We start from the raw sequence: 24,607 nt of genomic DNA on the forward strand, positions 1-24,607 counted from the left end.
TGCGATGCTGGCGGCACTTGTCGCAGTATATACAGTAGGGTAACAAACAGCATTATTGGAACAGCTATTCTGACAGCTTCAGCTGTAGCTCATCAGGGTAGTTCCACACCCTGCTTACGTTTTATTTTGTACTTGAATGACCTTATTAAGCTTTTTAAAGAAAATTGTAACCCTGATGGCTTTTTGTCATGGCTGCATTTGCTAGTTTTGATGGATGGTACAGTCCTTCTTGCCACAAGCAGAATAAGCATTGTAAATAAAGTATCTTTAATGAAACAATATTGTAATAATTATGGTATGAAAATTAATGCAGCTAAAACTAAGTTTTTTGTTTACGTGATGGAACAGGATCAGGAAACAAATATGTGCATTCAGTACACATATTTGGGTTCAGTTTTTACTGCTGATAGCTCCATGTCATCCTCAGTTATGGCTCATGCTCAGTCCAGGGTGGCACATGTCAATAAATTTGTTTCGTTTCTAAGTAAAAACAGTGACATCCCATTTATTGTCAAGAAGAGAGTTGTCAATTCCCCGCTCAGCAGGTTCTCTGTAATGAACATCCCGTTTTCTACGGTGCCTTCACATTCGACCTAGGGTCGGATGAACACAATACCATTATCATTATTATGAATTGTATATTTTATTGTCTGTTCAACTGACCATGCATTATGTATATGTAACCGAGTATTTTTATGTCAAACCAGACATTGTTAATCATTATGTTTTCTGTATGTACCTGTCCTGTTTTTTGTAAAGAAATAGTTTGACCTCAGGTCACCTGTAAATCTTTGTACCCATGGTCTCTGCGTTATATGCAGACGTCTGCACGCCGCTTTATAAGTGGGTCGCTTCATCAATAAACCAGCAGTACTCGTCTTCCTGCTCATTATTTCGCACCTCTCTCACAGTGGTGACCCCCCAGATTGATTCCCGGAAGCCATTAACGGACACAAATGGCGACTTAGTCTTGGCCAGATGAACCAACCCACGCCTCTAACAGACTAACTACGGCGCTCTAACAAAGCGTTTGGGCTTTACCGACCCTCGTCGGCAAGTCACTGGTGTCATTAGCGGACCCACACGGCACGCTTCCAAGCGTGTATTGACGCGAGTGTTCCCTCATACTCCAAGTAAGAGCGCGGAATGAGCATAGACACAGACATTCCCAACCACATACAAATTACCGCGAACTTCTTGGAGGCAGACGTCTCCCTCGCGCAACCCCCTCCTGCACGCTCCTCTACGCCCGTACCTGCACCCCGTGCGATGAACCCCCTGACAGACCAACCAAGGGCGGCCCTCAGCATAAGGCTGCCGTCATTCACCCATCAAAATGCAGTGTCCTGGTTCTACAGGGTCAAGGGGTTATTCAGGGTAGCAGGCCTAAAGGACGAGGTGTTGAAGGCGGACATCGCCATCAATGCCCTCCCGGAGGAGATATACATGAAGGTCGCCCCATGGTTAATGACGATGTCGAGCCCTGCCACCTTCCAGGAGTTAAAAGCCACTCTCGTTGAGACCTGCTCCCTGCCGATCTCCGAAAGAGCCGCCTGCGCCCTCGACCTCGCCCTCAACCCCTGGCAGGACGGAAACCTCTTGGCAACGTGGCATGCCCTCCAGGACCTCCTCCTCCTCCCCGAGACTGACAGCAGTGGCAGGCGCAAAGAGATCAGCCTGTTGAGGGAGATCTTCCTGCAGCAGCTACTACCTGAGGTCCGTGGGCAGATCAAAGAGGCACACACCCTGTCGGTCGAGGACCTGATCAGGGTGGTGCAGCAGCTGACGGACTCCACGAAGGCGGCAAAGCGGGCGTCCACGCCCGCACACCCCATCAACTGCCTCCAGGTGGAGGACCCCACCACGGAGGGCATCAATGTCGTCTCCCAGAGGAAGCCACCCTACCAGCAAAAGAGGGAGAGGCCAGGGTTTTGCTGTTACCACCAGAGGTTTGGGAAAGCTGCCCAGAATTACGAAGCCCCCTGCCTTTTCTTACCTCCGAAAAACGGGGGAGATGGCGGCCACCCTCACAGGCTGCCAGGGCAGCAGCAACTGAAACACCCAGGGGCCTCCCACCAGAAGGCTTTTATGTCCGCGACACCATCTCCGGCGGGATGATGTTGATCGACACTGGAGCCATGCGGTCAGTGTTCCCGCCTTCCAGAGAGGACCGCAGATGTCCGCTGGACCTGGCTGCCTCCCTGACGCCATTAACGGGTCCCCATCCTCTCCTACGGCACCAAGCTCCTGTTGATCTCCATCCTTGGCCGGAGGTACAGGTGGAAGTTCATCGTCACAGACGTTAGGACCCCGCTCTGGGGTGCGGACTTCCTCGCCCACTTCAGACTGGCAGTCGACGTCGGCCACAAACACCTGCTGGACACCCAGTCCTGCCAGTCCCTGCCCTTGTTGCTGGGCCCCAGGGAGTCCACAATCTGTTCCATCACGCCCCACCAGTAGGGTTCCCTCCTGAAGGAATTCCCGGAAGTCTTCAAACCTGAGCTTCGTCAGGTGCCCGGGGCCCCTGCCAAACACGGGATATATCATCACATCAAAACAAAGGGCCCCCGATGCACTCGAAGTTCCGGAGGCTTCCCCCACAGCACCTTCAGGAGGCCAAGAAGGCCTTTGCCGAGATGGAAAGGATGGGCATATGCAAGAAGGCTCCCAGCCCGTGGGCCTCCTCCCTTCACATGGTGCAGAAAGAGGACGGCACCTGGAGGTCCTGCGGCAACTACAGGTGGCTCAACCTCGCTACAGAACCTGACCACTACCCTCTACCAAACATGCAGGACCTAACGGCCTCCTTCCACAGGACCAAAATATTCTCAAAATTAGTTCTCTTAAAATCATATTTACAGGTACCAGTAGCGCCAGAAGACATCCCCAAAACCGCCATCGTCACACCTTCTCCACCTTCGGCCTGAGGAACGCGGGCGCGACCTTCCAGAGGCTGATGGATAGCATCCTGGGGGACCTGGACTTTTGTGTCCGCTACGTCGATGATATCCTAATTTTTTCCAGATCCCAGAAGGAACACCTACGGCACATCCGGAAGGTCCTGCAGTGCCTGCAGGAGAGTGGCCTCGTCGTCAGGTTCGAGAAGTGCACCTTCGGCGTTGAGAAGGTGGGATTCCTGGGCCATGAGATATCCCCGGGGGATGTCCGCCCAATGTCGTCGAAGGTCAAGGCTGTCGCGAGGTTCCCCACCCCTACCTCCATCAGGGCCGTACAAGAATTCCTCGGAATGGTCAACTACTACAGGAGATTCATTCCGGGGATCACGCACACCATTGCCCCCCTGACGGAGGTCCTCAAGGGTCGTCCAAAGACCTTAGTGTGGGGCCCCAACAAGCAGAAGGCCCTCTCCCTGACGAAGGCCGCCCTCGCCAAGGCAACATCTTTGGCCCACCAGGTCCCCAGCGCTCCCCTCCAGCTGACGATGGATGCCAGCAACGTCGCCTGCGGAGCTGTCCTGTAACAAGTCATCAACGGGACCCCTCATCCCATAGCCTTCTTCAGCAGGAAACTCAGCCCCACCAAGTCCTGCTACAGCACCTTCAACAGGGAACTCTTCACAGTATACCAGGTGGCACGCCACTTCAAGTTCCTCCTGGAGGGTACACCCTTCACAATTTGGACTGACCACCAGCCGCTGGTCCACACCTTCACAAAGCTGGGGGACACATGGCCCTCCAGGCAGCAGCGGTACCTCACGACCGTCGCAGAGTTCACCTGCACCATCAAGGACCTCTCTGGCAGGAAGAACCCAGTAGCCGATGCCCTCTCAAGGATCGAAATCAAAGCAGTGCAGCTCGGGATCGATTACGAGGACCTCGCCTGCGAACAAGCTGCTGACCCAGAGACCCCAGCCTATCACACAGCCGTCACGTCATTGAAGTGGAAGGACATGCCCCTTGGCCCTGGAGGGTCAAGACTGCTGAGCGACATGAGCACTGGCTGCCCCCGCCCACTGGTGCCCGCCTCCCGACGTTGGCTGGTCTTTGATTTCATCCATGTAATGTCCCACCCCTCCAGAAGGATGACGGCCAGGCTACTGACGGAGAAGTTCGTCTGGTTATGGCATACGGAAGGATGCGATGGCCTGGGCAAGGCAGTGCATGCAGTGTCAGGCCAGCAAAGTAGGGCGGCACACCAAGTCTGGGGTGGGTGATTTTCCCCAGCCGAGGAGACGTTTAGGGCACATCCACGTCGACATGGTGGGTCCTCTTCCCCCATCAGGAGGAGAAAGGTACCTTCTAATAGTCGTCGACTGCTCCGCCAGGTGGCCCGAAGCTACGCCCATGGAAGAAGCCACCTTCAGTGCATGCGCAGAAGCCTTCCTCTCCAGCTGGATCAGCAGGTTTGGTGTCCCGGACCATATAACTACAGACAGGTCCCGCTTTCCTGTCCGAGCTGTGGACTGTCCTGGCATGCCTAATGGGGTCCACTCACCACAGCACCACCACCTACAACCCCGCAGCCAACGGAATGGTGGAGAGGTTCCACAGGTCCCTGAAGGCGTCCCTCATGGTTCGTTGCACCTCCAAGAGTTGGAAGTACCAGCTGCCCTGGGTCCTCCTTGGGTTGAGAACCGCCCCCAGAGCCAACAGCGACCCATCCTCAGCAGAAAAAGTCTACGGAGAGACCCTGGTAGTCCCGGGGGAACTCATCGCAGAGGACAGGGATGACATAACAACGCAGAGGCTCCGCGACAGGGTTGGGAAGTTCGCCTCCTGCCAGAGGACATACACCAACAGGACGTCCCCCTTCATGCCTCCTGGTCTATCCTCCGCCACCCACGTCTTTTTCAGGGACGACGCCGTGTGGCCACCCTTAACCAGGCCCTACAGAGGAACTTTCCTTGTGCTCGAGAGGAACAAAAAGGCATTCCGGGTAGCCGTCCACTGAGGGAAGAATGGGTATCGATAGACCGCCTCTAGCCCGCATTCCTGGAGGAGGACGTCTGGGTGGTTCCCAAAGCCACCCGCAGGAGATAGCAACCCCCCGGTCTGCCCCATGTGCAGGAAAACGTCGTGGGCGTCCCCGGAAAACCCTGAAACCAGACAGGAGGGCACCCCAATACCACTCTAGAGGGCGCCAGAGAAGGCGACCACCCGCTCCAGTTGACATCGAGAAAGCAGGGCCCCCTCCGCTGCCCCAGCAGATACCTGCTTTGATCAGACGTTACCTATGTCTTGTGGGGGGGAGTATTGTAAAGTCCCCGCTCAACACGTTCTCTGTAATGAACATCCCGTTTTCTGCGGTACCTTCACATTCGACCCGGGGTCGGACGAATACAATATTATTAGCATTATTATGAATTGTATGTTTTATTGTCTGTTCAATTGACCATGGATTATGTATATGTAACAGAGTATTTTTATGCCAAACCAGACATTGTTAATCATTATGTTTTCTGTATGTACCTGTCGTGTTTTTTGTAGAGAAATAGTCTGACCTCAGGTCACCTGTAAATCTTTGTACCCGTGGTCTCTGCGTTATATGCAGACGTCCGCACGCCACTTTATAAGTGGGTCACTTCATCAATAAACTAGCAGTACTTGTCTTCCTGCGCAATATTTCGCACCTCTCTCACAGAGTCTTTGATGCTGCTTTAATGTCTGCCATTCTGTACGGGTGTGAGTCTTGGTGAGTGATGTATGTTTTCCAGTATGCGCTGTCAGAAAGAACAAATTTTCTGCGCTTATACTTTCTTGGTGATGTAGAAGCAACACGAGAACGTCCGTGTCAGGACTGTCGATTACTATCTGTTTAACGCCATTTTCTCAGCTACAACTGAGTGCAGAATTGTTCTACAAACAGCCTCTTCTTGAAGTGAACCTACAGCAGGAAATAATACCAACTGTTGTTTATTTAATATGTTCTATCTAGTATACCACAACTTGTGTAGATCACTTGAGCATCCTCAAATACACTTCCAGCGTATTCTTTTATGAAGTTTATGTAGCACTTTCCAAGATTTAACTTGTTTTCCCCATTACTGAGAAATACTGTCCACACATTGGGAACTTGCAGATCTAGTTGTACATGGTATTGCTGACACTTATAGCCAACTCTTTTCTGTCTAGCGATATTCTTTATGCTGTCCTCATCATATCTGTCAAATACTATGTGAATCTGTTTAATATTTCCATGTTGGCCACAAACATACATAACATGTCAAAGAAAATTAGATGCCATATTGTTGAATGTGGCTGTTTCTGTGGCACTTGGTCCTGGAAGTTTTTGGATGATGGCGTGACCATCAAATATAATGGTATCTGATCCAGTTACAGACAGAGTTTTGTCCTCGGGTAAAAGTGACTCAAGTTTGTGCATAACTGTGATTTGACGCATGACAGGGGCGAGCCATCATCAGCAAACATACTGAGAGGCACCGAGGAGTTCTCAAGAGAAGAACCCTTTGGTTTGGGACTTTATTTCATGCATTCATTGCCAGTAATCTGAGGAACGCGACTTCTCCATTGAGCGATATGTTCTTGTTATAGACTTTCACTGATCTATTCATATCAGACATTGTTTTCACATTAGATCTTGTTCTTGCTAATGGGTCATAGAAACTCTTTTGTGTCTTTCTATATTCAGAAGATACAAGCCTTTCATGGATGAATGTAGATAACATGGTGGATCCTTTTCCGAATGCTCCAAGCAAGCTATCCTCGATTTTGGGTGGTGCTGCACATCCAGTCGCAAAGTTTATCGAGTGTTCTGGCTGATCCAACAGGCTAAAGGGGTCCTTGATTGTTCCTCCAAATATTGTGTTCATTTTTTCGACATCTCTGTTCCATCTCTTTACTTCAGATATAGACGTGCGCTCTGTTTTATGCTGCTCTCCATGTGTCTTGTGTGAATTTTGCAGCATCTTAGTGAAATTAGTGGAGTAGGCTGCCGTCACAGGACGCGCGAGGAGCCAACGATTAAGTGAACTTCCTTTCAACGTCAAACCAATCATTTCACCATTACCCTTAAGTGCTTTGTTTCCTGTTGTCTCTAGTGTATAGTCAAGCCAGACATTGTTGGTCTTTCCCTGTGTCAACTTGGCCACGAGCAAGCCTTCATGAAATGCAGCTTTCACTTCCTCAGGCAATCGTTCCATTAAAAGTATAAGAGCAGGCATAATATACCTTGCGTAATTGGTACGATTTGATGCAAAGGGAAGTTTAAGGAATTCTCTTTTTGATGTCTGGTAAACAGACCATTTACCATTCTTTGATGCTGCTATATAGGTTTTAAGAGAGAGCATGGCTTTGGTGTAAAATTCGTGCCAGAATTTGAAAGTTGGTGATAAGCTTTGTCCTTCAGTCCGAAATTGTTGTAGCAATGGATACAGTAGAATTTATTGACTCCAGGGACCTCGTGAGTAAATCTGGATTTTCATTGCCTTTGATCAGTTGGTCCTTTAGATTGTGATATATATATATATATATATATATATATATATATATATATATATATATATATATATATATATATATATACAGACACTTTAGCGTATATATATTATTCGATAGTGTCATGATATAAGAAGCAATGGTGAGGCACTTCAAATTGTTGTTCTGTGCAACATCTGCAGCTCTTGAGAATAGGTGTTTGTTTGCAAGCTATCCAGTAGCTTTATACAGCAGAGGATCAACTAAGTCCTTCAGTGACTCTGCAGTCATATCATCATGTCCGGCATTTGGCTTTACTCCTTGTATCCTTCTGCGTAAGATACCAACAGCTGTATGAATGACGCACTCCTCATTCACGTCAGATTCATCCTGTACTATCGATTGTTCATCTAAAGGCTCATTATTCAGAGACACAAGCGTATCAATTTTTTTCAGGGCATCTCCAGGTGGTAGTGTAGCATCACAAACAAGATCTGACATTTCTGAACGTTGCTGTATGAGGTGGCTCTTCAAATTAGATTATTATGTTTGAATATTCTCAAGCCCATCTTCCAGCGGACGTGTTTGAAATCGTGACCTTAGAGTTTTCAAAGTAAATACTTATTTTTCTTGCAGAATTGTAGGTTTGATTTCATCAAGTAGTCTCCTGATAATGTCCTGGTATGGGCTCTTAGTATTACGGTATAATGTGGTTCGGATTCCACAATAAGCTGTAGGTCCCGTTGCTAGGTAACCAACTGGTTCTTAGCCACGTAAAATAAGTCTAATCCTTCGTTATAATGTGGTTCGGATCCCACACTAGGCTGTAGGTCCCGTTGCTAGGTAACCAACTGGTTCTTAGCCACGTAAAATAAATCTAATCCATCGGGCCAGCCCTAGGAGAGCTGTTAATCAGCTCAGTGGTCTGGTTAAACTAAGGTATACTTAACTTTAGGGTTATATGTCTGTTGCTAATGCAGAGTATGTAGCAACCTTTCTGTCGATGATACCGTGCTTCCATTGCAACCAGATCACCATTGGCAACACCATGAAGTCTGTTGAGCATTCCCCGGTCTTATCGCTTTTCTGCTGCAAGCAGCAGCTTTGTATACATGTTGAAAGAACCAGGTTGGTTAGTAATAGCTACCTCCACCATAGACCAGGTTGACCTGTGTTTAGGATTACAAAGTTCGCCACACACAAAACACTTATTTTTCCAATCAAAAGGGTAAGTAGAAGACCTGGTTAGTGGTAAAGCTGAAGAACCATCACCCAAAACATGCAGTTCTTTATTACCAACACCAGAGCATCCTATACTACTAGCTCTAGATTTCTTAGCATGTCTTTTGATATGATATGACCTCCACTCTTACAGTACAAAACTGGAACTCCGCCCGCGGAAATATCTGCAGAATTTCGTAAAATTTGTTTGCCTGTGTCATCTTGCCTTTCCCTAGAAGCTGCAAACAACTTATCACGTTTTGATAAATCAGGTTGACAAGCAGGGGGTTTCACAGAAAAGTTCTTGGAACAGAATATGCAAAAATTACCGTCAAATAGAAGGGTATTTCTCTTCTTGGAGGTTGTTTGCAGATCAAAATTTGGATCCATTGCAGTGAAGCCTACAACCTGCAATATTAACAAAGGGTTTTAACTTCATGATTTTAAATATATTTAGATTTATTTTCAGTTTAAAATTGCATGAAATAAAGATACCAACACAATTTAAAAACCCTTTCATTTAATCAAACAGACACTTTTATGGTACTTGTGATCATTTCAAAAAGAGCAAAAAAATGTTTTTCTTATTTCTTGGGCATCATTAGTTGTAAACTATTATGATAAATTATAGTCTACATGATAGCTGAAAGTTCCTTCTTTCCAATGGTATGAAAATCCTAAAGATATAGCTCCATCAGAAGTTATAGCTAATATAGCGACCATACCCACTAATCTTTTTGCAAGAAAGTCCATCAAAATTTGCAGTGGCGGGGTATAAAAATTTCGCCAGCACTTTCCTTGGTGGCATCCGCCAGTTTCTAACTCCTGAAGAGTTACTCTTTCCAAAAATATAGGGTGCAATTTGTGCAACTGATGGGATCACCTACTCGAAAAATATGGGGCTAGTTTGCAGCACTACTTTTCTTTTTTGTTTTAATGAAGACAATAATCCGCGTATCAACTTTCCATGGAAATCAATTTTGTAGCTACAGTGCACACCTTTCGAGCGAAGCCTGTGTTGTCACAGCAAGAAGTTTTTAATTATATATTCTAAAAATCTACATGACAGCATAAGATCTGTTCTATTTGGCGTCTGGCAGCGGAGCGTAGTTTTTCTCTCACTGCCATCACCAGTTGTCAAGACTGATAAAAGAGAAGAAGAAGAAGAAGAAGAAGAAGAAGAAGAAGAAGAACCTAACGGAACTTCGATTGACGACTCCCAAAGTCCAATGTGCAGTGCAGTACGACAGTCACCGTCGCAGTCGGTCCAGCCGTCTGAAGACTGCGCTGCTTCTAATCAGTACTGAGGCTGGGCAGTTGCGAGGTGAACTAAACTAAACCTCCTGAACGAAAATCACTGTCAACGGGAGGTAAATACTTGACAGGGAAGTGTGTGAGTCACGGATTTTGAAGGGCGCAGCGCTATGGTCGAGTGACTGTCACTGTGGAGTGATCGCACGCCCTCCGTCAGGCCAGCCCCCAGCCAGCTGAAGGAGGCGAGAAGAGCCTGGGAGTATCAGGCGGAGCTGTCAAGGCCGTTGACCAAAGTGGACCTCATTTCTTCTTCTGTCGAAGGAACTCGCAAGGTACGCATTCGTCCCGAAGCATTTTTTTTTTTTCACGTTTGTTGTTGTGAATGTCGATGCACTTGCATGGATCTGCACATCCTGCAGGACGTTGTAGAGTAGCCCATCACCGTGTATCATTATTCTGCACACTATTATGTTTGTATATATATATATATTATATATATATATATATATATATATATATATATATATATATATATATATATATATATATATATATATATATATATATATATATATATATATATATATATATATATATAATGTATGTATATTCGTTGTAACATTGCGTCGCTTGTGAGTGAAACCTCTCAAGTCAAGAATGTATTGTAGCAAAAGTCTGATGTAGACCTCCCTTCCAAAACCATTATTTTTTACTGGAATACGGAAGAAAACAGTGATATGGAAAAGAAAAGGTTTATTAGAAGCTGGACATGAATCCTATGTTGGAACAGAAAGATGGGAATGCCAAGTTCAGATGTAGAGCAGGGACGTAGCAGCCTACGCTGTCGCAGACGGGTATAGGCTAGGCCTGTGTCAAGCACAATATCCAATGACCAAACGGTGGAAATTTTCTGGTATTTCTAAGGAAGAGCTCCGCACGGACCGTTAGGTACCTTGGAAAATGATTTTTCCTACATTTGTAGTGTTGCTGATGAAGGAGGTGGTGATTTTTATTGTCGGTCAGTTGTTATTAACCTCATATCTACCCAAGTTGGTTGGGAACCCTTTGGGAACGTGGGGTTTGGAAACATTTGGAGGAAGACCGGACCACCGTGTTGTTGTATGGGATGGTTCTGTGCATGCGCAAGTCATCAGGGAGCCATATGTTCAAGAAGGGATTGGCTAAGGAAACCTATTATAAAAGGAACTATACTAACTCAACATACCCTAACCTTAGTCAGGGGCTCTGCCCCCCGGACCCTCAGGTGAAGGAAACTCTATTTTCTACCAAAGGCTCCCCAGCAACTGCGCATGTGCGATAGTAATCCAGGATGGACAGTGTACTACTAATGAGGTTAATTACAGTCGACCGACAAAAAATAATGGTAAATTCTTGACAAGCAACCAAAATACTTTAGGAAAAAATCAATTTCCAAAGTAATACCCCATGTGGAGCTATTACTTAGTTCTACCAATTTTCTTATCTGTAATCTGATCAGTGATTCAGATCAGATTGACTTGAAACTTTGTCAGTTTGAAATGTAGCCCAGAAGAAGCTGCCAGTAGGACTGTAAGTAAACGGAAAGAACATGAATAATATTTTCCCTATTCCTGGGAAGCTTGCCTGAAGAGAAAAAGAATTTATATATATATATATATATATATATATATATATATATATATATATATATATATATATATATAATATATATATATATATATATATATATATATATATATATATATATATATATATATATATATATATATATATATATATATATATATATATATATATATATATATATATATATATATATATATATATATATATATATATATATATTTTTATATATATATATATATATATATATATATATTATAGTTGAAGTCAGTGCATCAGTCTATACTTTTTTCTTTTCAGGCAAGCTTCCTAGGAATAAGGAAAATATTATTCATGTTCTTTCCATTTACTTATAGTCCTACTGGCAGCTTCTGGGCTACATTTCAAATTGACAAAGTTTTATGTCAATCTGAACGTTTGTATTTGTGTAGGAACAAATATATTTCCAGCAAGAGTTATAAATAGAAGCAAATGGCAGTAAGGCAGAGAAGTGCCAAGACATCTTCACAGAAGAGTGGCCAAAAGCAAAGTGGAGTGCAGTATGCTGAGTGGGCAGGGACTCCCCCTACCTGTCAGTAGTTACGGCCTTGTTTGAAAGTGAAACGGCCATTCCAGCTCGCCTTTTCAAGCTAACTCCAAGGTAAAGAACGAAGGCTTGTATTTGTACAATATATATATTATATGTATTGCCATTCCTGCCAGGCCCATCCAGTATATTAATTTCATTTGTGCCCCATATCATATCAAGGTTCCTGCTCCTGCTGTTGCCGACCTACGCTCGTACCCCTCTTGGTCCCAGCTCCTGGCTTACCTGGCTCTCAGCTTAGCCTGGCTCCTATGCCTGCTCCACCCGTGTCGACCACCCATGTCTCGACTCCTGGCTATTGTGGCTTCCGCGCTGCTCTGCTGCCCGGGTTGTTCCTGCTTCTCTGGCCCCTGGCTGCTCCTGCGCCTTCTGCTGCTCCCTCTGGGATGGGGGACCTGACTGCCATCCTGAAGAAGATGATGAAGAAGTCTCGGAAGGTGTCGTCGTCTTCATCACCTTGTCTTCGTCGTCATCTGCTACCTCTTTCTCTTCTTCTTCCGAGGCTCGTTGGCCGAGGAAGAAGAAAGCTGTCTCTCCCCCCCTGCCAAGAAGTCTTGCCTTGGGACTCCTAAGAGACTGCCTCCTTCCAGAGGGAAGGCAGTAGGATCTCTTGTCAGCTCTTCCTGGCCCACGGGCCAGGGAACTGATTTTTTGACCCCCGGGTCAGTCGTCTTGGGAGCCGAGGGCGTGCAGACCTTGGTTTGCACTCCTGTTACCATGCTGAAGAAGTCTGCTTCTAAGACTGGCACTGTGCCGAACACTCGTTTGCGAGCTGTGCCGAGTACCCGGGTCTCTAAGGAGACTCGGGTACCCCGGACTGGTACTGGAGAGACCTCTCTCCGTACTGACATGGGCACAGGACGAGGGAAAGAGCCCGGACATGCAGGTGTCTCGGCTCTTCCTGCTGGTACTTCCATGAGTGCCAAGCAAGGTTCCCAGGAAGGTGTCTGGCCTCTCGACCCGAGTTGCCGTCAACACTGCGGGTTGGTGGCTGCTCTCGGCCCGATGCTCCTGCTTGTTCCGCCAGCAAGACCGGCGGGGACGTCTGATCCTCCTCGCCTATCCCCCCAACCTCCTGGGCTTCCTCTAGGAGGTGCAGGAGGAACTCTGGTGCGTCATCTCCTTGAAGTTTGACTACAAAGACTTACGCTCCTGGCTCGGTTCTCGGATTGACCAGATCGTATGCCCGTGTAGTGCATGAAGGATCCCAGGGGTCTGCTGAGGTTCTCCCTCCTTCCAGGAGAGTAGATCGGGAGTTTGCAGAGGATATTGCGCTGATTCGTCAGCACAACCACCTTGGGGAAGGGACCGCAGCCTTGTCTGTGGATTGTCCTTCACACCTCGAATCCTTCTGGGGTCTGAAAAAGGAACCTAAGATTTTGGTGGGGCTGCCATGGTCCACATTTAACGAGGGAGTTCTTGACCAAGTGAATAATCTTGTGTCTGGGCAAGACAATTCGCTTCGTTCGAACCGCTTGGACAAGTTGCTTCCCCCTCCTCTGCCTCGACAGAAGTGATTTTACATGCCCACGGAAGGGGCATTGCTGCCTAAGCAGGTTGACCCGGACCTGGTGCATCTAGGCTCGGGTCTCTTGTTGAAGCAACTTACTGCGGAGGGTATCTCCCTTTCACAGCAACCCTGGAAGCCACTGCCATGGCATCTTTCCAGGCAGTCTCCTGGTTGGATCTGTGGTCGTTCACAATATCCAAAGTGGCTGCCTCCTCGGGCTATCGTACCCGGGGAGGACTCCATTTTCGGGAGACTGTGCCAGTGTGGAGGTAGAGCCATCTCCTACCTTGCCCACCAGAAGGCAACTTGTGGGCCAACCTGGTTCTCAAGTGAAGAGACACTGTTCTTTCTTGCTTTACCAGGTCTGTGGGACCGGAGTTGGCGATAACCCTGTGGAACGGACCGTTGCTGGGTTCTGCCTCTCTCTTCCCTAGAGAGTTGGTAGATGCTGCGTTGGATAAGCATCGGGCCGATGATAGCGACCGCCTTGTCCGCCAGGCAGTGGCTAAGACCTTGTGGTCTTCGTGCTCCACTGCAGCCCGGCCTTAGTGCCAGGCTAGCACTTCCTCAGCCCCTAAGAAGTCTCAGCCTTCGAAGGGATCCCGTGGGAACACCCAGCCTTCTTCCTCTGGAAAGGGTGGGCAGTTGCGCCCCTTTCAGCCCGCTTTCCAGTCTGGTAAAGGGGGCAAGGGGAAGAAGAAGGGGAAACGCTAGGGGCGACGTACCCCCCCCAATTGCTGCTGAAGGCGGGGGGTTGCCTATTGAGTCATTGGGCAACATGGCAGTGATATGGAGCCGAGACCTGGATAGTGAATGTCATTCAGGAGGGATATCTGCTACCCTTCGAGTCTTGGCCACCCCTCACCATCACACCGGTCCGTCTCTGCACTTACGTTCTCGGATCTCCGAAGGACATTGCACTAATGCAAGAAGTGCATGCCATGCTGAACAAGGTTGCTGTAGAAGTTGTGTCGGATTAGTCCCCAGGCTTTTACAGCCGGATCTTTCTCGTAGAGAAAGCCTTTGTTGGGGGGTGTTGATTGGAGACTGTTCTTAGACCTCTCTCCCCTGAACCGTTTTGTTTGCCAGACTCGGTTCAAGATGGAGACGGCGCGATCTGTACCCACCTCCATCAGGGAGAATAACTTCATGCTTAGGGTGGACTTGAAGGATGCGTATTTTCAATACCCATTCATCTGTCCTCTCACAAGTACCTTCGCTTTATCCTCAGGGAGACAGTCTTCCAATTCGGGGCACTCTGTTTCAGGCTCTCAACCGCTCCCCAGGTGTTCATGAGAGTGTTCACTCTGGTGTCAGCTTGGGCCAGTTCGCACGGGATACGTCTGTTGAGGTATCTTGATGATTGGCTGGTCCTGGCGGGCTCCTGCTTGCAGTTGCTACAGGACAGGATCGGCTCCTCGAGTTTTGCCACGATCTTGGGATCGTAGTAAATCTTGAAAAGTCAGATCTCAACCCTGAGCAGAGGCTAAAGTATCTGGGCATGCTGATAGATATGGTAGCAGTGAAAGGTTTTCCTTCGGACTCTCGTACCATCAGGTTCAGGAAGGCGGCACAGCTGCTTCTGTCTCGGCAGGAACAACCAGCTCGGCAATGGCAGGTCATCTTTGGTCACCTGTCGTCCTTGGAGAAGCTGGTCCCTTGTGGACGTCTTCATCTTCGGTCTCTGCGGTGGAGACTGAAGGAGTTTTGGTCCCAGTCTCGAGACCCCCAGTCCTTTCTCATTCCCTTTTCCAAGGAGGTGAGGGAGTACCTAGACTGGTGGATGGACGACAGAAACCTCTTAATAGGAGTATGTCTACATACTCCCCCTCCGGACATGCTTCTGTTCTCAGATGCACCGACCGAGGGATGGGGCACACACCTGGAGAAGTTGCTCGTTTTGGGTTTGTGGCACTGAGACGACAAACACTTTCACAGCAACATCCTGGAGCTCAAGGCATCCTTCCTGGCTCTCCAAGAGTTCCAGGATCAAGTGATGGGACACTCCGTGGTACTGATGAGTGACAATACCACGGTAGTGGCATGTGTCAACAAGCAGGGGTGTCTAGTGTCCCTCCTGCTTCACCAGTTGACAATGCAGGTGTACGAGTGGGCGCTGGCTCACTGTAGAGCTGTCAAGTCAGGTACATTCCAGGCAAGAGGAATGTAGTGACAGACAAGCACGGCCGCCAGAATCAGGTGATCGGGACAGTGTTCCCTTCACCTGGAAGTTGTTTGACCTGTGGGATCGTCCAGTCGTTGCTCTGTTCTCCACCCGGTACAACAGAAAACTTCAGATCTTCTGCTCAGTTGTGCTTGACCCATTGGCCGCTGCGGAGGACGTGTTCCAACATCCATGGGACAATCTCGACGTCTATGCCTTTCCTCCGTTCTGTCTATTCGCAGGGTGATCAGCCAAGTGATGATCAGCCAAGTGATGATCACCCTGAACCTCAGAATGATTCTGGATGCTCCCAAATGGCCTCAGGCCGTTTGGTATCCTGACCTGCTAGCTCTCCTTTCTGAGGCACCAAGAGAGATCCCCCCCCCCCACCCAACCTGCTGTGTCAACCCCACATTGAGCAGTATCACCTGGCAGTGCAGTCCCTATGTCTTCACGGCTGGCGGTTATCCACCATCTCAAGCGAGCGAGAGGCTTTTTGCATCGTGCAGTAACAAAGATGGCTGGATACTTCAGACGATCCTCCTCAGCTGTATACCAGGGAAAGTGGTCCATCTTCTGTGGTTGGTGTCGTGGATGGGGTATCTCTCTGGTCAGAGCTATTGTTCAGCAGGTCGCAGATTTCCTTGTCTTTCTTCACCGAGAGAAGCTTCTCTGTTTAGCAGTAAAAGGCTATTAGGCCGCACTCGGCCTAGTCTTGCAGCTGAAAGGGGTAGATATCTTCTCATACTTCGAGATATCTCTACTGATGCAAAGCTTTGAGAGGTCTTGCCCACCCAGGAACCTCAGGTCCTGCGTGGGGTGTGACTCTCATTCTAAGGAGCCTGACTCGTGCACCGTACGAGCCTTTACGAGAGTCGTCAGACAGGGATCTGACCCTCAAGATCATCTTTCTGCTTGCCCTGGCATTGGCGAAGAGAGTTGGCAAATTCAAGGACTTTCCTTTGATGTTAAATACTTGAGGGGGTTGGGATCGGTTACGCTTGATTTCGTCCTGGACTTCGTAACAAAGACTAAGAACCCATCGGTCCCTGACACTAGGTTGGAGTTCTTTGCGATCCCTTCCCTAGAGGACTTTGTTGGTAATGACCCAGACAAGATGCCACTGTGTCCTCTTAGAGTGCTGCAGCGCTGCGTGAAGAGGACTAACTATCTCCGGCCTGAGTGTCGACAACTCTTCGTTAGTGCTGGCTTGACCAAGAAAGAAGTGTTTAAGAACACGATTTCTTTCTGGCTTCGTGAAACGATAATAAGAGTGTACTTTGATGCTGGAGAAGACGACATCGGTATGCTTTGCCCGAGAGCTCACGAAGTCCGCAGCATTGGGCCGTCCCTTGCATTTCGGAAGAATCTGATGGTTCCACAGGTTTTGAAGGCAGGGGTGTGGTCCCAATAGACCACCCTTCACTTCCTTCTACCTTCGGGATATTGCCCACAAGTCCTTGGACACTTTTTTCCATGGGTCCTGTGGTGGTTGCTCAGCATGTTGTGTAGCTTACCTGGCTCCTCTAACAGGACAGATTGCATCTTGCCTAAGATGTACGGTTGTGGATGGGAGAATGAATGTGGAGTGACTGGCCTCTCTTCCTTCTCTTCATCTCGGTTCTCTTCCTACGGGCAGAGAGTGGACGTGCCGTTACATGCTGGATCTGGCGGTTGATGCAGGTACAGGCAGTCCCCGGTTAATGGCGGGCTCCGTTAACAGCGATTCAGTTTTATGGCGCTTGTCTAGCGACGAAAATCTGCAATTTTTGGCACCGAAAATCGCCAAATTCCACTCATCGGTGCCGATAACCAAAAATCGCCGAAATCGCCGATTTCCGGTTAGCGGCGATTTTCGGTTATCATCACACCCTCAGAAACAGAACCCCACTGATAACCAGGGACTGCCTGTAAGCACACAAGTTGAGCTTCCGTTCTGTTTCCTTTTGGGATCATAGAAGCAAACCCACTCCTTCCTCTAGCATGGGGAGGAAGGAGGTCTCGACAATAAGACAAACCCAATGCTTGTATTGGCCTTGATGTCACCGACAATAAGGTTCATCCTAGCCTACTTTGCTTGAACTGACGTTTCCTCATTCATGCAAAGGGACCCAGAAGCCTGACAATTGATCTCGTGTCTCTTACAACCTGATCATTTTGTCAGATGCAGTTTTCCCTTCCTCTCTTTATCGACCAGGAAGGGAAGACAAGGTGTAGTGAACTCCAGTCAGTTCATAGAGACTCACTCAGAATCCTCCCTCCAACCAGTGAATCTAGAAAAGTAAAGGACCAATGGTTTGTATGTTGTGTTGGAACAAATCAATTTTTTTAAGTACAGTAAATTGTATTTTTCCTAATTATACAGACCTGGGAGCCTTTACATTACATTTCCTGCCCACCTCATGACACCCCTCAATCTGACACCTGTGCTGAAAGGCAAATTGGAATGTTTTATATAAGTAACTTACCAAGTAATTACATAGCTATAGTTTCCTCTTGCACAGCAGCTTGAATTGAAAAATTCATGGGTAATGCTTCAAAGTTTACTGCAGATGACTGGTCCCGCCCACTCACGGGAATACCAGGAACGACGTAGAAGGCAACCTCAATTTATTTTCTGCCACGCTCGATTAAACACTGAGTGTCGATGGCAGCTTTGTTGGTAAATTTGCCGGTTGGAAACCAGATTTCGGTGAAGTATTATCTCTGATTTCGGGTAGCCTTCAAGTTTACAGCTTTCAGGATCAGTGTTTTATTGTTTTGTTATTAAGATCTGATTCAAGTTTATCATATTTTGCTAGGCTACAGTAGCAAATTCGCAATCAAATGGGTTTAACTACCAGTAGCTTAGCTTACCGTGCTACCACTTTTACGGGATAACGTAATAAACGTAAACAAAGCATTCATTGCTGAAGCAATATTTACGGTAATGAATTACTTTCTGCAGGTCTCATTGAATATTTGTTAGGATGTGCAACATGTTTGTATGATGATACTCTGTGTACTTCAACTATTGTCGGTAAAGGTTAACTTTCCTTTTCCGAATAGCGTAATATTGTAAATATTGTGTTTGCTACCTGTACGACTTTTTTGGTAGTAAACATATCAGAAAGTCTCCATTACGGGATGGCCCGAGATAGAGGGTTAAGATACAGGTGGCTAAACGTCGGCTTTAATGGTTATAGTGCTGTTACATCTTGCTAAAATTCGACTGTGCTTCCCCAATCCCAAACCACAACAACCCACAATGCTCCAGCCATAAGCAGAGCTTCAACATGTGCAATATAATACGCAAGACTTAATACATAACAATCTCAATGTTTAGTAGGATTTGAGATATGTCTGTATGATGGTTAGTTAGTTACCTATAAATGATTTGTTTAACCAGACCTCTGAATCTTTTTATGGTTCCTGTATGGTGGTACTCAGTGTACTTCGAATTATGTCAGTAAAGATTAATTTTTCTTTTTCCGAGTAGCGTAAAAAACTTGATATTGCGTTAGCTACCTTGTTTACCGATTAGCATAATATAACGTAATAACTATTGTGTTCTATACCGATTGAATATTTTCGGTAATGAATACATATCTGTAATCTCGAATTATGTTGGTTAGGATTTGAGATAGTTTGTATGATGGTACTCTGTACTTCATAACATTTGTCCATAAAGAATTACTGCAATTGAGCATATTATTGCACTTTATTTTGCAGAGAAGTGAAAAGTGTAAGGGCAGGAATGCACTAGGGGAGAATTGTGCTTAATGTTTTGGTTACGATGAGCTTTAGCAAGAAGACTTTCTCGTCAGCCGAGAACCGTGCTCTGGTACTTGCTTTGGGAGTACATAAAGTAAACAAGATGACACGAATTGTGAAGAGTTCCACTTTTTTTAGCTCATACTAAGAGCACCCAGTAGCGCTCACCAGCTCCCAAGCTACTAGCTCGCCTGGCACCAACTGCAGAGCACTGGGCACTCACTATCGAGCTCTTCGGTGAGCACTCACTGGCGCTTCGGCGCCCACTCTTGGGTGCTCGGCCCCAGTTACCGAGATCGTGGTGCCAACTCCCGTGTGCTGCCGCCCTTGAGGTCCTGGCGCCAACTCTCTCTCCTACTGTTTTTTATCCACTTGCTCCCGTGCCTGGCTTCCTTGCTTCCTTCCCATACCATTGCCAGTCTTGTTTCAGGGTTAACAGGTGTTAACTTTGTAATAACCTTGTAATGTAGTGCAGTGGAGGAGGTGGCTACTCGTCCCGCAATGCTCCTAGACAAAGGTCACTGTCAGACTCCCACGTGTCAGGGAGAAGGCAAACTGGAAGTCCAAGGGAGGTTGGGGGTTTACACATGGGTAGTCGCCCCCTCAGTCAAGCCTGTTGCCAGTCCCAGTTATCGACGGACAGCCACTGGAAAGGCGTCTTACTGGATGTGTAGTGAAAGGGTAGCTATCCGGCCCCTCGGATCTCCTAAACCCAGTTCCTGTCAGACTTCCATGCACCAGGGAGGAGGCATACTGAAGCCCTTGGGAGTCCAGAGGGGTTTGCCCCTGGGTAGTTGTCCCTCAGTCGAACCTGCTGTCCACAGGTGTCGATGGACAGCCATTGTAAAGGCGTCCTTAGAGATGTACTTTTTGAAGTTTTGCTAGCCTTCAGTTAGCTCCTCCGCTGCAAAGCTGCCGCTTGAGTAGCAGACGCTCCTGGCTATGCCTCCACGTCGCTACAGGTTAAGTGGAGGCATGTGGAATGCCTGTCTTGGTGCCAAGCGGAACATAAGGTCCCGAGCGCCTAATAGTGCCCGAGCTTCCAATAGCATCCAAGCTCCCTATAGCACCAAAGCTTGTCTTCAAATAGAGCTTCCAGCATCAGCTCTCATGTGTGTGGTGCCAGCCTACTAGTGGCTGATGCCAGTCTCTTCTAAGAACAGACTGTTGTTCTTTTTTGAGCGCAGTTTCCAATTAAATGCTTAGCTCCAGTCTTCAAGCGCTGACTATAGTCTCTGATCATCAGGTGTCCGTCTTCAGAATTGGACTCCCTCCTTCGAGTATCATGCAACCACTCATAGGCGGTTTTATCTCTTTTCAGCCTGTTCCACCTTCGCCTAGAGTTCCAGATGGGCCGAATTGCTCCATTTTGTGACATGTGTCTCAAAGAACTGTCTTTTGCAGACAGTGACTTTTGTGTACAAATTTATGAGCTTGTTGAAGAAGGCTATCACCTCTACAGGGAGTTGGGAATCTGACTTAGTTTTTTTTAAGGGAGAAAGACAAATGTTTTTTTGTCCTTCCCTCCCTCTGATGCTTAGATGGAATTAGTCCTGCAGCAGAAGTTGTCACTCCTGGTTGTATTCAAGACCATTGTTACCCATGGCCAGTCTTTTGTGTATCTTATGGACTTTCCAAGTTCCTATACTGAGCACAGTTCGGCATATGTTGTCAGTCTGTACGAGGTGTCATTGAGTCCACGCAAGGCGTTGTCACACTTAGTTGTCTGCAAGTCTGCACGAGGTTCTACAAGTTTGTTCACTTGCAGAGACCAACCGAACAGTCCTGTTGTCCACTCTCCAGGGCAATTGGGTGGAGTTCCTGGATATGTAGTATACTTCATTTCATGTCCACATACATACTCCAAAAGATACGAGTATCTCAGACCCATCTTATGAGACAGGGTCTTCAAGTGCGAGAGTTTAGGCTTTGATATCTATGGCATAAGACTTCCTTTGTTCTTCATCCTCGCTCACTCCTGGACTGCGGTATTCTTTTAGACAAGACGCCATCCTTACTTTTTACATCAGCTCTCGCCACCAAGCAACAAGAGGGTTTTTCTGTGGATGATAAATAGAATGTTTTTTCTAGTCCAACTGGAATTTCTGGCTGTTGAACTGAGCCGTCAGAAACTCACTCTTGCTCTCGAGTGGACCTTGAATCCCCTGAACTGTCGGGTTATTCTGTTGGGCAGGCTGATCTTGACTGTCTGCATCCTTAAAGGAATCTTCTAGCCTGGGCTACAGACTCCTCTCTGCAAGATCATTTCAACCTGGACTTCTAAGCTCTTCCACAGTTCAACATGGTCAAGGAAGGGCTGGACAAGTTTTCAGGTTCATCACAACGTAACATTGACACTTTTAGCACCGTTCTGGACCATGAATATTGGTTCCTGAACCAGATATGGTTGTTGGTGGACTCTTCACAACTCCTTCCACAGTCCATTTCTACTCAGACAACCTCACTTCAAAAGATACCACTAAAGGGTGGATGACTATTCTTGGACAGATTTAGAATGTCCGGGAGCTTGTCTGGAAGAAGTGAACTTTACAAGCGACTGCAGAGACTGTTGCAAGTTGCAGACAGCAGTCTTCTTGCCAAGTACTCCAATCTAAGTAGGCAGTCTTCTGTTGATGGTGTAACAGCTGTAACATCTCGTCTGTGAATTCCTGTTTAGCTCTGATAGCGGAACTCCTCCTATACCCGAGGACTGCCGAAGGGGCTCTCTTCTTCCACCTTCAAGGGGTGTAAAGCAATGCTAGACTTAGTATGTAAACACAAAGGTCTAGCTTTACCTTCTAACCAAGATCTTAGCGACCCATGAAGTCTTTCGAGACTTCCAAGGAAGAGAGGAGTCTACTCCCTATATTAGAATTTGGATACAGCTCTCGAGTGGTTAACGGGTCCCTCTATCGAGCCTCTCTGTTCCACAACAATCAGCTTAACTAGAAAACTCTGTTCCTTGTGGCCCTAGCAAATGCTGAACAAGTTAGTGAGCTGCAGACTATAGATGAGTAAGCAGATTCTGCTCAGGGGGAGACAGTCTGTGAACAAGCTCTGCGCTTTCTCTCTTAAGTGATTGTTGGATGTCCCTGGCTCTGGGAGAGTGAGTGAAATGTCTAGTTTGAGCGTTCAGGTTTTACCTAAAAAAGCTTTTAATCAAAAAGGCCATCCATACCTACAGTGTCCAGACAAGATCCTGTTTCGCTCACGGTTTATGAATGCATTGTCCTTCCTCTCCAGTGAACTGTGTTGTCTGAGACTCAATCTAAGTTTAGAGATGCACTCTCAGTTTCAGGAGAATGATTTGTCTACCTGTTAAAGGAAAGCTAAGGCACTAGCCTCAACCTCATTAGCTTTCAGGCGCTGTTTGCCCCTGATGTCCAGTTTGCAGTCGACCTTCTGGAAGTGTAATTGACCTTCACTTCTCACTTTTCAAAGTACCTTGCGATCATTATCAGCAACTGGCATGGCATTGCAGAAGGAAGCATAGGATTTTCTCCTATCTATTCACCTTGTAGTAAGGTGCTGAGATTTGTGAGAGCCAGGGGGTACAGTATATCTGGAGCACCCATCACTGTCAGTGAATGGGTCGGGGTCTTTATTTCAGTGCTAATGACAGTCTTGTGTGGTTGTGTTTATTTTGGTGCTGTGCCCAGGGCAAGGGGACTTGTTAAAGTTTTGCTAGCCATTGGATAACTCCTTGAGCTGCATAACTTCTACTAATGCTTTGCTAGCCATTAGAGTACTCCTTGGCTGTAAAGCTCCCACTTTAGTAGCAGATGCTCCTGGCTATACCACCAAGTTGCTACAGGTTAAGTTGAGCACCAACCTGAGGCCATTGTCTACTGCAGGCTCTCTTAACTTATAAGGAACGACAAGCATTGTTTTCATTGCTAGCAACTTTTTTATTTCAAATTCATTACATATCGTAATGTTTTGGAGTAGAATATGTCCATGTATCCCACCTCCTGTCAATGTGGGAATCAGCTGTGTAATGACTTGGCAAGTTACTTTTATAAAAATGACATTTTTATAATAAAATAAAGTTTTATATATACTTACCAAGTAATTACATGATCGGAGCCCTCCCACCTCCCCTCTGATGGACATATGGCATAAACAGACTGAGGTTGTCTGCTAAGTTGTTTCTGGTATTCCTGTGAGTGGACGGGACCAGTCATCTGCACAAAACTTTGAAGCGTTACCCACGAATTTTTGAATTTAAGCTGCTGTGCAAGAGGAAACTACAGCTGTGCAATTACTTGGTAAGTATATATAAAACTTTATTTTATTATAAAAATGTCATTTTACATCCGGGCAGGCAGGACTCTTTGTTCTGACATGATATACAAACCATCGGTCCTTTACATTAGGAATTATGTACGGCGAAGCTGGACACGGCCATTAAACTCTTGAACAAGGTGGTTAGGCAGTAACTACCGTCAGGTAGGCGGGAATACCTGTCTGCCTGGATGTAAACATTCCAGTTTGCTTTCGGCCGTCATGATCTCTTTGCCTGACTGTTGTTAAGCTCTTTATTATACCGGTGGGATCTTTCTGTATTTTTGTGTATATATTACATGTGTTTGATATTTATTAATATACAAACCCGCAACTTGTGATAGCCTTGCATAGTTTGTCGTTCCCTGAGTCTGTGTCTTGGGTTTGACGGCCAAGGGAATATTTAAAAGGGCGTAACCGAGTGGTAATGCTTCTCTTCCAGTAGCCCTTTATTTAGATACTGAAGGTGTTCCCCCGTACATTTGGATGTACAGTCATTCCCCGAACTTACACGAGGTTAGGTTCCATAACCCTTCACGCAAGGCGAGTTTTTGCGTAAGTTTGGCACGGTCTCTAAAAATGCTAGTAAATGCTTATTTTTAAAGTTTAAACACTAAATATGACCCTAATCAATCTCTCAAATAATTAAGCTAACTTTTAAATGAAATTAAAGTTATTGTAATTGCATTTAAAAGTTAGCATAATACATTACCCTTAAAAAAAGAAATAAATGGTTGACAAAAATAGAGAGTTGGAAGAGAATTTCTCTCTCTTTTCCCCTTCCTACCAGTCTATTTTTGGAAGTCATCTCAACCTCT

At 46.6% G+C, this 24,607-nt stretch overlaps 1 protein-coding gene across 1 annotated transcript in view; it reads left to right on the forward strand.

Annotated features, from left to right (window-relative positions):
- Nucleotides 1–24,607, forward strand: part of LOC136825999 (zinc finger protein 420-like) — a 115,659-nt gene that overhangs the window by 66,622 nt on the left and 24,430 nt on the right. Inside the window, exons 4-5 of the mRNA XM_067082857.1 lie at nt 20,827–20,923; nt 21,095–21,257. Of these exons, the coding sequence (XP_066938958.1) occupies nt 20,827–20,923; nt 21,095–21,257 (260 nt within the window). The remainder of the gene's footprint in view (nt 1–20,826; nt 20,924–21,094; nt 21,258–24,607) is intronic.

Source organism: Macrobrachium rosenbergii, chromosome 40, assembly GCF_040412425.1.
Source record: "Macrobrachium rosenbergii isolate ZJJX-2024 chromosome 40, ASM4041242v1, whole genome shotgun sequence".
Lineage (NCBI taxonomy): Eukaryota > Metazoa > Arthropoda > Malacostraca > Decapoda > Palaemonidae > Macrobrachium > Macrobrachium rosenbergii.